This window comes from Pseudophryne corroboree, chromosome 8, assembly GCF_028390025.1.
Source record: "Pseudophryne corroboree isolate aPseCor3 chromosome 8, aPseCor3.hap2, whole genome shotgun sequence".
Lineage (NCBI taxonomy): Eukaryota > Metazoa > Chordata > Amphibia > Anura > Myobatrachidae > Pseudophryne > Pseudophryne corroboree.
Window position 1 is genome coordinate 97,279,395 of NC_086451.1, and position 14,708 is coordinate 97,294,102.

General features: G+C 41.9%; 1 protein-coding gene across 7 annotated transcripts in view; it reads right to left on the reverse strand.

Moving 5' to 3' along the window:
- Positions 1-14,708, reverse strand: part of PBX3 (PBX homeobox 3) — a 277,373-nt gene that overhangs the window by 10,996 nt on the left and 251,669 nt on the right. For 6 of the 7 annotated variants that reach the window (XM_063936812.1, XM_063936815.1, XM_063936811.1 and 3 more), the window contains 4 exons: positions 14,516-14,651; positions 3,903-4,068; positions 1,626-1,738; positions 396-485 (listed from right to left, as the gene is read on the reverse strand). In XM_063936812.1, the coding sequence (XP_063792882.1) occupies positions 396-485; positions 1,626-1,738; positions 3,903-4,068; positions 14,516-14,651 (505 nt within the window). The remainder of the gene's footprint in view (positions 1-395; positions 486-1,625; positions 1,739-3,902; positions 4,069-14,515; positions 14,652-14,708) is intronic. The other variant, XM_063936816.1, reaches the window with a different exon arrangement.

The following is a 14,708-nucleotide window of genomic DNA, read 5'->3' on the forward strand; positions in this document are numbered from 1 at the left end:
CTCGAAGATTTGCTAAATCTCCCCCTATTCATGTAATGAACTCTCTCCTCAGAACAACTCGAGATGATGACTAAAATCAACTATCTCGATTTAAAAGCTTCACTGTAAAATGCTGTATGTACACATGTGATGGACTTTATTTTTGATTTAAGAAGTTTAAAAATACATTTTGTATTATTTATGAAAAAATATTTTATGGACTACAGAGCAAATTTAATTCTGCTACATGGATTGATTCAACAGGAACAGACTCATTGTATTATATAAACAGATGAAGATCGTAAGGGTTACCTACAGTATATATGACACTGGCCCAAAACCTGTTAAGCCGGGTCACACCCTTCTAGACGGATGGAAATCCTTACTGTTGGCATGCATGCTTTACAGGTACTCACATTAAGGTGATGTGGACTGTACAGTGAATTCCCTCCCAAGGGATCACTGTATCCTCCCGTCTGATTGATAACATGACGAAGGGTATCCACCTGTGTGAGAAAGAAAATCATATGAACTTACGTTCTTCATCAATGCCTCAAAGGATGTATGTTTCTAAAATTAATATTTACATGTGTATACTACCTGCCTTGTAACTCTATTTATACACATTGATATATTCCTTCTCCCACGCATTGAGTAAAAGCCGCTATATTTTAAAGAACATCGTCAATATACCTGAAAGCTTAAATTAAACAAAATGTTTGTTCTTATTTATTATTATTATTATTATTGATAGACACATGGCAAATCTCCCACAATCTGTTAGGATTGTGGAATTCCCATGCAAGTGACTTGCCATAGGCTTCAGGCAACATAATTAATACAATTAAAACAAACCTGCAAGACACATCTGTATACCTTCTACTAATAAAGAACACTGCCTTCCGTAGAGAGCTTTCAGTTTAATTCCTCTCCATTTACTGGAGATGCAGCCTCTATACCTGGCTACAAAAACAGGAAGGCAGCATTTCTAGCTGCACGCACGATCACATATCTCATCTACACTTACAAAACCTAATAGGCCTTACACACTTGCCGATGTTTCCGATTTGGATGATGGACGATTTCAACGATTAATGACCATCGTCCAAATTGGCTTGCTATGCAGAACGAGGGAAAAACAACGATGAATGACCGCGGGGATGCGCATCGTTCATCGTTGGTGCATACACACTGAACGAGATCGTTCATATCGCCCACACACATCGGCAAGTGTGTGGGCCATTGATATTGCAGGTGTGGTTTCAGCTTTATGAGGGATGCAATTGGTCTGGGTGTGAATGCTCAGAAAGTTCTTCAGAAATGTGCTAATTAAAAACAACTTTATCCAAAGGACTATTAAAGAATAAGCTTTCATGCAGTAGTGCTGTACATTTATTACTCAGAACCAGTTCTTCTACCTAGCCAAACAATCTGGTTCCGGTGATTTTCCCAAGGACTCCTCACTCAAACAAACCTCTCCAACCGAGCACTCAAGTCAGAGCCGAAGGCATTCACAAGAGTTACAACTGGCCTGGGAGACCAGGGCCTAGAGGTGCCAATTGTGTGCACACCGCTGACTGGTGTGTGTGCTTTGGTGGTAGCTGTGGGAGGTGCGCTGAGGAATGACTCAGAGGCGTCTCTCCTACCTGTGATTGCACATTGGCTCCAACTTGGGCACCTTGGTAAGAATCCCCATTCAGACTCTGCATATTCATGTACATGTCGCCTGAATTTGGGAGATTAAAAGAACCAGAAGAACCTAGGAAAGGAAAGAGCGAAGGAGCTGAATAAAAGTAGAGGATGCTTAAAAGAAAGTGTGAAGAAATAATTTAAAAAGGGGGTTGAAAGGTTAGAGAACCTTAAAAAAAAACAAGTTGAATGTGTGAACTTTATTTCATTCACAGACACCGACATCTCCTTGTATTAGTTTAAGAAGAAACTCCCATTACTGCTTTGTGCTGTTAGACAACCTGCTTCCTCCACTATCTAACTTTCAGTCTGATGTCTTGGTTGCCATCGTTGCACTTGAATGCAGACATAATATTATATGTAATATCACTGCAATCCCCCAATTAGGACAAACAGTAAGGTCAATGAACCCCCGCTGTTTATTATAGATTTGACATAAACAGATTTGGCTGGTCGACTAAATCACTTCCTACAGTAGATGTTGTTTCACTCCATGTGGCCCCACTCACCTGTGTGATGATCCATTTGTGGCTATGTATGGTCAGTTATACTGGCTCTCATATAGGGTACTGACTATTAGAATGTATTTGTGCACTCCTAATACAGCAACCAATGGGTATATCAATTAAACCAAAGAGTAACTGCTAGTAATGTATTTTTGTTACTGTAAAACCACCGACCAATAGATGGCAAAACAAACACCAATAGAATACTATGCAGTAAATAGAGTATTTGTAAAATAAATCAATGTATAAATAAAATAACAGTTATAGTAGTCTATGGGGTATATTCAATTAGGGTTGGATCCATTCTGACATGCATTTGTCGGAATGGATCCAACAACCCCTATTCAATCTCATCTCAATTCCACTTTAAAAAAGTTGAATTGAGATGAGGGAGGAGAGGGGGGAGACCAGCGGGGACAGCTGCAGGCAGACGGAGGAGAGCAGCGCTACAGCAGGATGTCTCACAGCTGCCAGACCTCACGGCAGTGTCCACCCTGCTCCAGCAAGCGTGACCTCACTTGCTGGAGCCGGGTGGACGCTGCCGTGAGCAGCGCGGCTGTGAGACATCCTGCTACAGCGCTGTGCTGTAGCGCTGCTCTCCCCTGTCTGCCCGCGGCTGTCCGCCGTCTCCCGGCGGCTGTCCCCCCTCTCCCCCGCCGATTCACGTACTATTCGACAAGTCGAATTCCATGTCTTGTCTCAGTCTGATTTTCTATATATACAATGCACATAACATTGCACGAAAGGGTCATGCAATGAAGGTAGCAGGACGGCAGCAGACTGTCAGCGATTGACAGTCTGCTCCCGTCTGGAGGGTGAGGACGTATCAGCGACGGCCTTCATTTGTGAAAATGGAGGCACGTCGCCGCCATTTATGGGGAGGGAAGTGGCCAAAGCTTTCCATTGTAGGACGGAGATTTCCTGTCCTCTGCCATGGGCGGCTTGTGCAGCACCATTGGTGCCACAAACCGTCCGATGGTAGGTACTTTTATTTGATTTCGGATCACTACTGCCTGTAATAGACGTTTCCTGCTGCATCTACATACAGCGTTATCACTGCTGCTTCCAAGGAAACAGCAGTGATACTAGCAACTCCAACCACATCTGAATCAGATGTATAGAAACAAGTGATCTCGGCTTGCGCTTACAAAAAAACAGTGAATCAGGCTCGCTATTATACTATATTATGGCAATGGAAAGCCTGATGACCGTTTCCATGATAATAGTTGGAAAAACGTCTCTGAAGTTCCCATATTGCTACAAGATTGCAGTGATTGTCTAGGACCGACGTCAGAGGGCTTTTAGAACACTGCGTTTTCTCATCCAGAACAATACGGATTACTGAAGCTAATGTAGTGACTGACAGCAGTGAATGGGAAGTGAAATCTACAGTACCTATCACACAGGAAGCTTTTCCTTTGCCGTGACAATGTGCGTTTTGACAGCTGACGTGTCTTATGTGGACATGTCTTATGTGACAGGGAAAATGCTTTTCCATTCATTCCTATGGGTCATTACAGGCCGTGAAACTTTTCTGGCTAGCAAAGCACGGTGTACTCAAACAGCACCCTTGAAGTAGATCACTAGTTTTAGGGTCATACCATTAACATCGTAGAATATCCTCCCTTAAAACTGTAACTCCCAATTATCCTTTAAACACTGCCCATCTCTGGATACATTCAGGCTCCTACAAGTCAGTTTTTTATGAATGTAGATTTACAAACTCACCGGAATTTGGTGTCGTGGGGGAGCTGGTCTGGTTATTCTGCACAGCTGCTGCCACAGCATGAGCGGCATTCACGGCTGTCTTGGCTGCATACAGGTTTGCTTCTTCCTGAAACTTGCCAATGTTTTTCTTGTACCTGATTCGCTTGTTCCCGAACCAGTTGGATACCTGTAGAGAGAGAGAGAGGGAGAGAGAGAGAGAGAGAGAGAGAGAGAGAGAGAAAGTAAAGTTTCAGCATTGCTGCGATTTTAATATCATTTCACCAGAAAACTGCATCAGAAGTTCCCAACTCTTTGTTGCAGTAAACATATTCTGAGCGACGCATAAACGATACAAATAAGTAAACAGAACAAATATCAGAGCTGAAACCTGATGAAAACAGAATATATTGTTCATTGATCATACAGCATCTAAAAGGAAAGATAAATGTATCATCTAAATAAGACTACTGCAATGCCCTCTACCTTGGTCTCCCAGAAAAAGAACTGCACCGCTTACAGCTGGTACATAACTTAGCTGCCAGACTGTTACCCAACCTGCCCCGTTCCAGCCTCATAACTCCTGTTCTCTACACCCTCCATTGGCTGGCTGTAAGATGACGAATCTATTTCAAGATTGGATTACTGACTTTCATAACCAGGGCCCAAGCTATATAAATAAAATTATTATTATCCTTTTTCGAACATGCATTAAAGTAGGACCTTTTTATTCAACATATCTGAGCATTACCACCTCCCACTATCTTATAAGTACAGCAATGGTTCAAGGCATTTATCAACCGAGGAGAAGGAAAATAGTGCGTCATCATTAAATGTATAAAATAACAAATGCAAATGTTGTTTATACAGGACAATGCATCAACCACAAAAGTAAAGTACTACAACATAAAACTTAAAGGTGATACCAAAATGCATCTAAAAAAATATCTCCAGGCAGCCTCATATTATGTACCGTTCTGGACTTGGAGTAATTTTCTATATCTCAATCTACTTTGTTTTCAATGGAAACATTCGCTGAGACTGATCCACTTTCACGTTCAAAACCTAGAACATCTCTAAAGGGGGGTACACACGGAGAGATCCGTGCTTAAAATCTAAGCAATCTTGCTAGATTGCTTAGATTTTAAGCACGGATCTGCCGCGTGTATGCCCTCCAGCGATAGCGATGCGCGGCCCCGTGCATCGCTATCGCCGATGCTAGATTGAGCCTGCATGCAGGCTCAATCTAGCGGGTCGCTCACTTCACCGTTGTGTGAAGTGAGTGGCCCCCCGTCGGCTTTCCCCCTCGCTCAGCACATCGCGCTGTGCTGAGCGGGGTGAGAGATGTGTGCTGAGCAATCTGTGTTAAGATCGCTCAGCACACATCTCTCCCGTGAGCACCCCCCTTAAGGCGCCCTACACATTAGGCGATGTGCCGCCGAGGTGCCCGACGGCCGATACGGCCGACGGGCGACCCGGCGGCGGGGGGGCAGTGACGGGGGGAGTGAAGTTCCTTTACTCCCCCCGTCACCCGGCTCCATAGACGTGCAGGCAAATATGGACGATCTCGTCCATATTGGCCTGCATGCACAGCCGACATGTCACCAGCGATGAACGAGCGCGGGGCTGCGCATCGTTCATCGCTGGTGACTCCACACTGCATGATATGAACGTTATCTCGTTCATTAATGAACGAGATCGTTCATATCGTGCAGTGATATCGGCATGTGTGTAGGGCCTATAAGTCTTCCATGAATTGAAGCATGAGTGGATTGGTGATCCACTGTATGATTCATTTCTTTACAGCCCTTAATTTTTTTTGTATATTCCTAATTCAGACATTTTCAGACTAGACAAGAACCCAGTGTAGTGCCAAAAATGTGTTTGGTACATATAAAAAATATATCATAGATACAATGGGCGAGATGTAATGCCTGTGCGGGATGCCAGCCAAACTTGGAATTTTTTTAAAGGGGCAATCACTTACAAGTCATGGTTTGGGCATTATTTCAGAGATCTCAAAGGGTCCAGCTTAAGTTTGGACCTACCGAATAGAGCATTCAAACATCTAATGTTTCATGGGCTATCAATCAAACGTTATCATGTGGCTGATTCCTGATTCTATTATATATTAAAAAATCAACTTTCTTTTTTTTTGGGTGACTGCCTCCCTTGCTTTAGACGATCAGGAGATGAGAGGAAAAGACCAAACAAGAGGAATTTAACGTTTGAGACAAAAGTGTGAGAGGCAATGATTCACATTGTGCAGGCCAGCACACTAAATGCTCATCATCGTGGCTAGGGAGGCCAATCCTGTGTCTTTTTTTAAAACCCTGGTATTGGGATTGAAAAAAGGTCAATCCTGGGATTGGGTTGAAGACAGGCCCACCCCAGCCGAGCACACACAAATATTCACTATCATGGGTGGGAGCCGGGCTCGTGGGCTGTGGGGTGCGGTACTAGCAGCTGGCGTCAGACTCACCATCGTGGGTGGGAGGGCTTGCGGAGTGCGGGTGGCGAGGAGCAGGCGGTGAGGTGCGGTCTGGTGGTTGGCATCAGACTGTGCAGTGTGACCTCTGACATCATGTCACGCTGCGCAGTACGCACTGCTGGGGGCAGGGGGAGCCGGAAGGAGGGGGGAAAAAAACAATTGGGCAGGCAAATATTGTAATCCCTGGGATTGGAGCTTCCAGTCCCGGGGTAGAATCACGGCTGTTTTTTTGCCTAAATCCCGGGATCACGCCGAAGTAAACATGTATGGTTAAAAACTGGATTAGACTGTATACTGATAACCGTGCACATCGACCTTATTTTTCATCCTATTTTTTTTGTTAAGAAAAAAAAAATTATAAAAAAAAATCGATAAGCTTATCCTATGATAAAAGTAGTAACAAAAATGTATTTATTTATTTAGTTGGAACATACAGATATTTAAGTTTTTTTTTTAACTTTTTACATGAAGCCTGCGGGGACAGATTTTTACATACAACCCCCCACCCCAACCCACATTAAAAAAGCATAAAGAAACAAGCCTAGTAATGTATCATAAATTGCATACTTCTTTCGCATAGCATATAATAAAAGGCTCTGAACCGGAACAGCATGCAGTCTGACGTCTGTAATTGTAACAAAATAAAGGCTTTGTGCACATACCTTTAATTTTGTAAAATGAATATTTATATCTTGGCTACATAATTATGCTCTGCCACACCTTCTACTCTGACCCCAAGTCCATGCCTCATTCTTAGAGTTGTCCCAGGCCGATGCTTGGTGTAACGTTTTTTATATTCTGCTTACCGTTAACCTGCCAGCCAGCAGGGCAATAATACACTAATGAAGGCGGGCAGATAATTATTGTTAAAAAAAAAAATCAAATTACTGCTTTATTAACAGCTTTAGAAGTGAGCAAATCTCTAGCGTGTGCAGAGGTGAGACAATTCACTAGTCCCAACAATAGCCATGCCTAATAAAAGCTTCCTTCCATCTCCCCCCTCTCCCCGTTAATTTTAATATCGCCGGAGCTTTGGGAGGCCTCAGGGTGCGGGATATTCTTGACATGGTATAGGAATCCGTCCCAGCTCCTCCAATGTTCTTAATCTTTAATATCAAGCCAATTAAAATTAATGACTGCGACTGTGGGCAGTGTTTTCCTGACATGCATTGTTTGATGGCATTACCTTGAGGTTAAACTAACGAGCAAGGTTTAATTGGAAGCAGTGAAAAGAGAACCTCTCATACGTTATGTTTAACCTGCATGAAGAGGACCAGTTAGTATCAGCGACTGGTTAAGACGTGCACAAAAATACACAACCGTTTATAGATAAGCCTTGGCAGGTTGGCAGGCATTCATTTTACACTGCAAATGGCAATAGGCCTGTGCTGTATAGAGCTAGAGTTTAATATGGGGAATAAATACGTTGGTTAGATTAAGAACGCAGTGATAAACACAAAAACATTGGCAGGCTGAAAGGACTAATTGTTGACTTGCTCACGTTTTAAAGCGGCTGTATTGTGTTAATGTGTGCCTAGACAATTATAGAGGAGGGTGCTAGGCTATGTGACCAAATGGGCCCTTTCTTGATGCCAAGAGTGAGGTTATGTTCTTTACCTTTTACTGTACTCTAAAACGCACTAAAAACAATATTCCTCTTGTAATTATGGTAAACAAATATAATAAAGAAAACCCATCGGTGTGTATAGTCTCCACATTTTATGCCAGATGGAAACAAAAATCATCAAAGGCTGATTTTTTTTATGCAGCATAAGCTTTCATTGGCATCAATGATATGTAGACCCTTTGACCGGCATACAAGAAACCATTAGTTATCCAGCATAATAATGATGGTAATATCAATGCCATTTCATTACCAGAAGTATACTTATTAAAGCACTACATTAAAAATAATATATGTTACACGGATTACAAAGTCCTTAAACATATTATTAGAAGAAAAAGTCGCTTTTAGTCATTTTGACAGAGCTATCCCTTAATCAGTAACTAAATCTAGAAGGTCTTCCGGCACTTGTAAAGCAGGCTGGGGATTACTGCTGTAAACAAATGTTTACAGCCTTAAAGTCCTATGGTCTTCTGACATGCTTCCTGGTGCTGCAAAGGTTAAATAGCAGCACAAGATCTCCCAGAATCCCTAGCTAAACAATGCTGCAGGCAGACTGTCCTTGTCCCTCGCTGCACGCTTCCAACAAAACATATCTGTGCATGATAAAAGAATAAGCATCTTCTCTTTCTCTTGCCGGCGCCTAAAGTCAATTAATGAATCGCTTCTAATTGCAGATTCGTTTAAGAAGGGTTTTGTTTTGCTTATTTATCAAGCTAATTGCAGCTTTAACATGGCAAGAAAAAGCGTCAATAAATTATTAGGTAAATGCTTCATCTCTCTGCAGTGGTGCAATGTGTTTTATGTTGGAGGAGCCTGCTTTCCTTCGCTGGCGATGTTTTAATGAGACAACTGTCGTGCACCTGTTTGTTTCATAAAAGGCCCTACAGGCATAACACTTTTCCCCCGGCACAACATACAGAGCACTTAGCTGAGGGTTACATTATGGCTGGACCCAGTCACAAAGGTCATATATGACAACCATAACACTATACTTTATTTACAATACACAGGCACGTTTCTATCTCATACTTTTAGCCTACACTACGAACTGAAAGCGGCACTGACAAAATATATGCATCATCAGCCGTGCAAGTAATTGGCAAAGGAGTTCAGGTGCAAAATTATGTGCAGGAACAGAGCTCTCATTATGGCACTAAGTGGTTCAGGAAAGGAGAGTCTAAATAAAACAAGTTTAAAGCAATTCATAATTTACATTACAGGAAGAATCTCCCATATCCAAAATGCTTAAGAGCAGAAGTATTTTGGATATCAGATTTTTCTGCATTTTGGAATATCTGCATACCATAATGAGATATCTTGGGGATGAGACCCAGGTCTACACACAGAATGTATTTCTGTTGCATATACACCTTATACACATAGCCTGAAGGTCATTTTATACAATATTTCTAATAATTTTGTGCACTGAACAAAAGCTTGTGTACATTGAACCATCAAAGTCATGCTAAAAAAATTCTGTATTTTGGAATATTCTGTATTTTGGAATTTTGGATAAGGGAGACTCAACCTGTATAGAAATTAGATGCCCTGCAAAATATGTGATGGTCAACCATCACTATAGAGTTTTATTTTATATGAACTGTCCACCTAAAATTAGGTTGTTTTCCATTCAGCATCCCCGAAACACCATAAGTGCGGCATCCTCACCATTTGCTGACTAAAGGGAAGGGGGCATTTGTGATAATATCACTGTAGGTAAAAAGGACTGCACGTTGCTTGATTCCCACAACTGATGGGTGACAATCGTTACAGACCTTGTCAATAAGAGATTGCCAGAGAAGTATGTCACGCTCTTATAAATGTAGCCTATGAATTTATGTTTCTAGCAAGAGGAGCACTCTACAAAAGAAAAAGAATGTATTCAATTTCCTTAATATAAAAAAAACTAAGCCCCAAATTTACTTTAGTGATCACAATTTGTCTTTTCTGCATGGTCCCGGCATGCATATACAGAACCCAGTTGGATGTATGAACTTTGTTTCATTGGAGGAGAGTTCGACACCACAATCTTACCACAACTAGAGCCTCATATACCAACTTGGCTGTTAGAGTGCCCTTTTCCTTCCACTGTATAACTCAGTTTGTGGCTTCCTGCTGCCTCTATCACCACCCTCACGTCATGCCATCATGTACAGTAAGTGAGGGCACAGATGCATGTGACAATTACATTAATGGACAAGTCACAGCCATTCACAAGATCAACAGGAATCTTCAGAAAACAAATTTGTGCTGCTGTAAGTTTGCCTATGATCTGATTGGCCAGAATGGACTTGCAGGACATAATGCAAGACAATAGACCCTACTGAAATACATCTTAAAAGACAGACTACTGTAGTTGGTTTACTGAAATCTAAAAAGATAGGGACAAGAGCTGTGAGAGTCTAGATCCAGAAAAGGAAACTGGCTCTTTCTTTTGAGGAGTGTATGTAAAGATGTGTCCTCATACATCTAGCTTCAATAAGCCACACAGCGGGAGATTCCTGGCGCGAGTAGCCACCAGTTTCCGTACGTCTCTGCCAGCGCTGGGCGTATTTTTTTTTTATTTTTTTTTTGGGGGGGGGGTTGAAAATTGTGCCTAAGTCGAAATACGTCAGGAGACTGTGCTGATTCATTTTACATGCGATGCATGTACATCTGTACTCGACTGAGTCTGTATACCAAGTACAATTTGGCATTGAAAGGAGCCACAGCCGCTGCATCACAGTATTTCGTACAGTATACAGATTCAGAAACTCAGTCGCACACATATACAAGTTGCTGTGAACAAATGACTCCGCACATACTCTTGGTGCATCCTAGTTGCGTCACATTTCAACTAGGATGCATTTTCGGCAAAAAATTGTCTGCCGCTAGCAATCTCTGGCGTGCCGAGAGAGGCTGTTTGGTGAGACTGCAGCAATGATATATGAAGACACATCTGTATATCCGTGTTCATAGGGCATGTGATGAAACATGGCAAAATAAAGAAGACATTTTAATGACAGTCATGTGTTTCCATAAACTAGGGAGCATATTTACTAAAGCACAGATTTTTAGAGGTGGAGATGTTGCCAATAGCAACCAATCAGATTCTTCTTATCTTTTATCTAACAACTTTTAGAAGATAATAGCTAGAATCTAATTGGTTGCTATGGGCAACATCTCCACTCCTAAAAACTAACACTTTAGTAAATCTATCCCTAAGTCTCTTTAACAATAAATGTCAATGAGAATCCTACTAAAGATTGCAACTAGAAAGGACTGTTGCAAACGGACTCTTTCTCTACCATAACAGAGAGCTGAGTTAGCTATAAGGTGCGAAAATTATAATTATGGTTTATTTGACAACATACTGCAAATAGTAGAAACAAACTACAACCCATAAAACTCAACTGTTAACCTGCTAATTTGCAGTTGGATCAACGTACACATGAAATCCTGAGAAAACATGAGCCAGGAAAATATCCAGGAAAATATATTTGAAATATAAAATATTAACGTTCTTTAGAAGAAACAAAGGAGACAAAAAAAAAATCACTAATAGTGTTTTTTACTGGGATGAGTATTAGATTCTAAGGGGGAGATGTACTAAGCAGTGAAAAGAGTGGAGAAACGAGCCAGTGGAGAAGTTGCCCATGGCAACCAATCAGCATTGAAGTAACATTTATAATTTGCATACTATAAAATGATACAGAGCAGCTGATTGGTTGCCATGGGTAACTTCTCCACTGGCTCACTTCTCCATGCTTTTCACTACTTAGTACATCTTCCCCTAAATGATTTTTCCACTACATATTCAATTATATGCTAAATGAAAGACTTACTGTACAGTATAATTGAATTTCCTAGACTATTGGGTAGAACAGTAAAACATACTTGTGTGTAGATTTTTAAAGAAGAAGTATCATGCATTGTAAATCACAGTGATTTTTGTCAATTAGCAGTAAACATCATTTTATGGTATAAATCTGAAGGTTCTTCTTCTGTATGCGTGGTGAAGAAAAGGTTAATATTAAACAGTAATTAAAGGTCTACTCTAGTGATTGTGTATTATTTGGAAAAAGACAATATATAATGCAGAGGCTATGCTGCATGAATATGCTAATCTTATGGAATCTGTGCTTATTTAGCTCTGGGAAAAATATTGTCATTGTGTCAGTGTAACCGAATGTGTCATTTCAACACATCCATGAAGAAAACCTCCTAGGGTTAAAATGATGCAAGATTAAAATCAAGCATCATAAATAGACCCTTATAAGTGGGATTTGGAAATGAGCAGCCTCAACGGCCTGTAGAAATCTGGCATATGCCAGGCACACTCCTGGAAATGTCACATGTGACATATGAGAAATGACAGGACCCATAGATAGAGGGGCACTCATTGGCAGAGACCCATTGCTGGACTGGGCACCGTGGCATTTGAAAATCTCTGTCCTTTATGCTTATTGAAGTCTAGCTCCCAGAGCACACTACGTCGTATATGGCCACCTCTGAAATGGGAACCTGAAAATCGGCCGAACAATAGCTGTAATGACAGGCAGGAACAATTCTGTTGTATTAACCCAATTAAATAGCTGATGCACAGGGGTATATTAATTCTAATTAGTCGTAAGTCATTAATTACATGTAATTATAGTAATTACAATTAGTTGTAATTAATGTATTACACTTACATTAACTCTCTCACGCCTGGGATCTTCTGCAGACACAGAGAATCCTAAAAATGACTGCACACACATTATATCCTTTCCAGCATTTAGCTTGTGGTGGGGCAGTGCACACTGTACACAGGTCTGTAGCCTACTTACCTCTGACACAGTGATACTGTATGATGGGGCAGAACAATACACAGGGCTGTGGCCTACTAACCTGTGACACGGTGATACTGTAGGATAGGAGCACAACAAAACACAGGGCTGTAGCCTACTCACCTGTGACACCTTGATACAGCGTTTATAGTAGGGGCAGGACATACACAGGTAAGTGACCTACTCTCCTGTGACACTGTAATACAGCATTTATGATAGGGGCAGGATATACACAGGTAAGTGACCTACTCACCTGTGACACTAACACGGCATTTATGGTAGGGGCAGGACATACAGTACACAAGCCAGTGACCTACTCACCTGTGACACTGTAATACTGCATTTATGGTAGGGGCAGGATATACAGTACACAAGCCAGTGACCTACTCACCTGTGACACTGTAATACAGCATTTATGGTAGGGGCAAGACATACAGTACACAAGCCAGTGACCTACTCACCTGTGACACTGCAATACTGCATTTATGGTAGGGGCAGGACATACAGTACACAAGCCAGTGACCTACTCACCTGTGACACTGTAATACAGCATTTATGGTAGGGGCAGGACATACACAGGTAAGTGACCTACTCACCTGTGACACTGTAATACAGCATTTATGGTAGGGGCAGGACATACAGTACACAAGCCAGTGACCTACATACCTGTGACACTGTAATACTGCATTTATGGTAGGGGCAGGACATACACAGGTAAGTGACCTACTCACCTGTTACACTGTAATACAGCATTTATGGTAGGGGCAGGACATACAGTACACAAGCCAGTGACCTACTCACCTGTGACACTGTAATACAGCATTTATGGTAGGGGCAGGATATACAGTACACAAGCCAGTGACCTACTCACCTGTGACATTGTAATACAGCATTTATGGTAGGGGCAGGATATACAGTACACAAGCCAGTGACCTACTCACCTGTGACACTGTAATACAGCATTTATGGTAGGGGCAGGACATACAGTACACAAGCCAGTGACCTACTCACCTGTGACACTGTAATACAGCATTTATGGTAGGGGCAGGACATACAGTACACAAGCCAGTGACCTACTCACCTGTGACACTGTAATACAGCATTTATGGTAGGGGCAGGATATACAGTACACAAGCCAGTGACCTACTCACCTGTGACACTGTAATACAGCATTTATGGTAGGGGCAGGATAGACAGTACACAAGCCAGTGACCTACTCACCTGTGACACTGTAATACAGCATTTATGGTAGGGGCAGGATATACAGTACACAAGCCAATGACCTACATACCTGTGACACTGTAATACAGCATTTATGGTGGGGGCAGGATATACAGTACACAAGCCAGTGACCTACTCACCTGTGACACTGTAATACAGCATTTATGGTAGGGGCAGGATATACAGTACACAAGCCAGTGACCTACTCACCTGTGACACTGTAATACAGCATTTATGGTAGGGGCAGGATATACAGTACACAAGCCAGTGACCTACTCACCTGTGACACTGTAATACAGCATTTATGGTAGGGGCAGGATATACAGTACACAAGCCAGTGACCTATTCACCTGTGACACTGTAATACAGCATTTATGGTAGGGGCAGGATATACAGTACACAAGCCAGTGACCTACTCACCTGTGACACTGTAATACAGCATTTATGGTAGGGGCAGGATATACAGTACACAAGCCAGTGACCTACTCACCTGTGACACTGTAATACTGCATTTCTTTGCCAGCTCCTCTTTGGCTTCCTCGCTTGGGTAGGGGTTGCTGAGGTGGGAGTAGAAATACTCATTTAGGATCTCTGTGGCCTGTTTACTGAAGTTGCGTCTTTTTCTCCTACGAAAACAAAAACATTATTGAAAGCATTAAGGAATACAATAACGACGTGCCTCC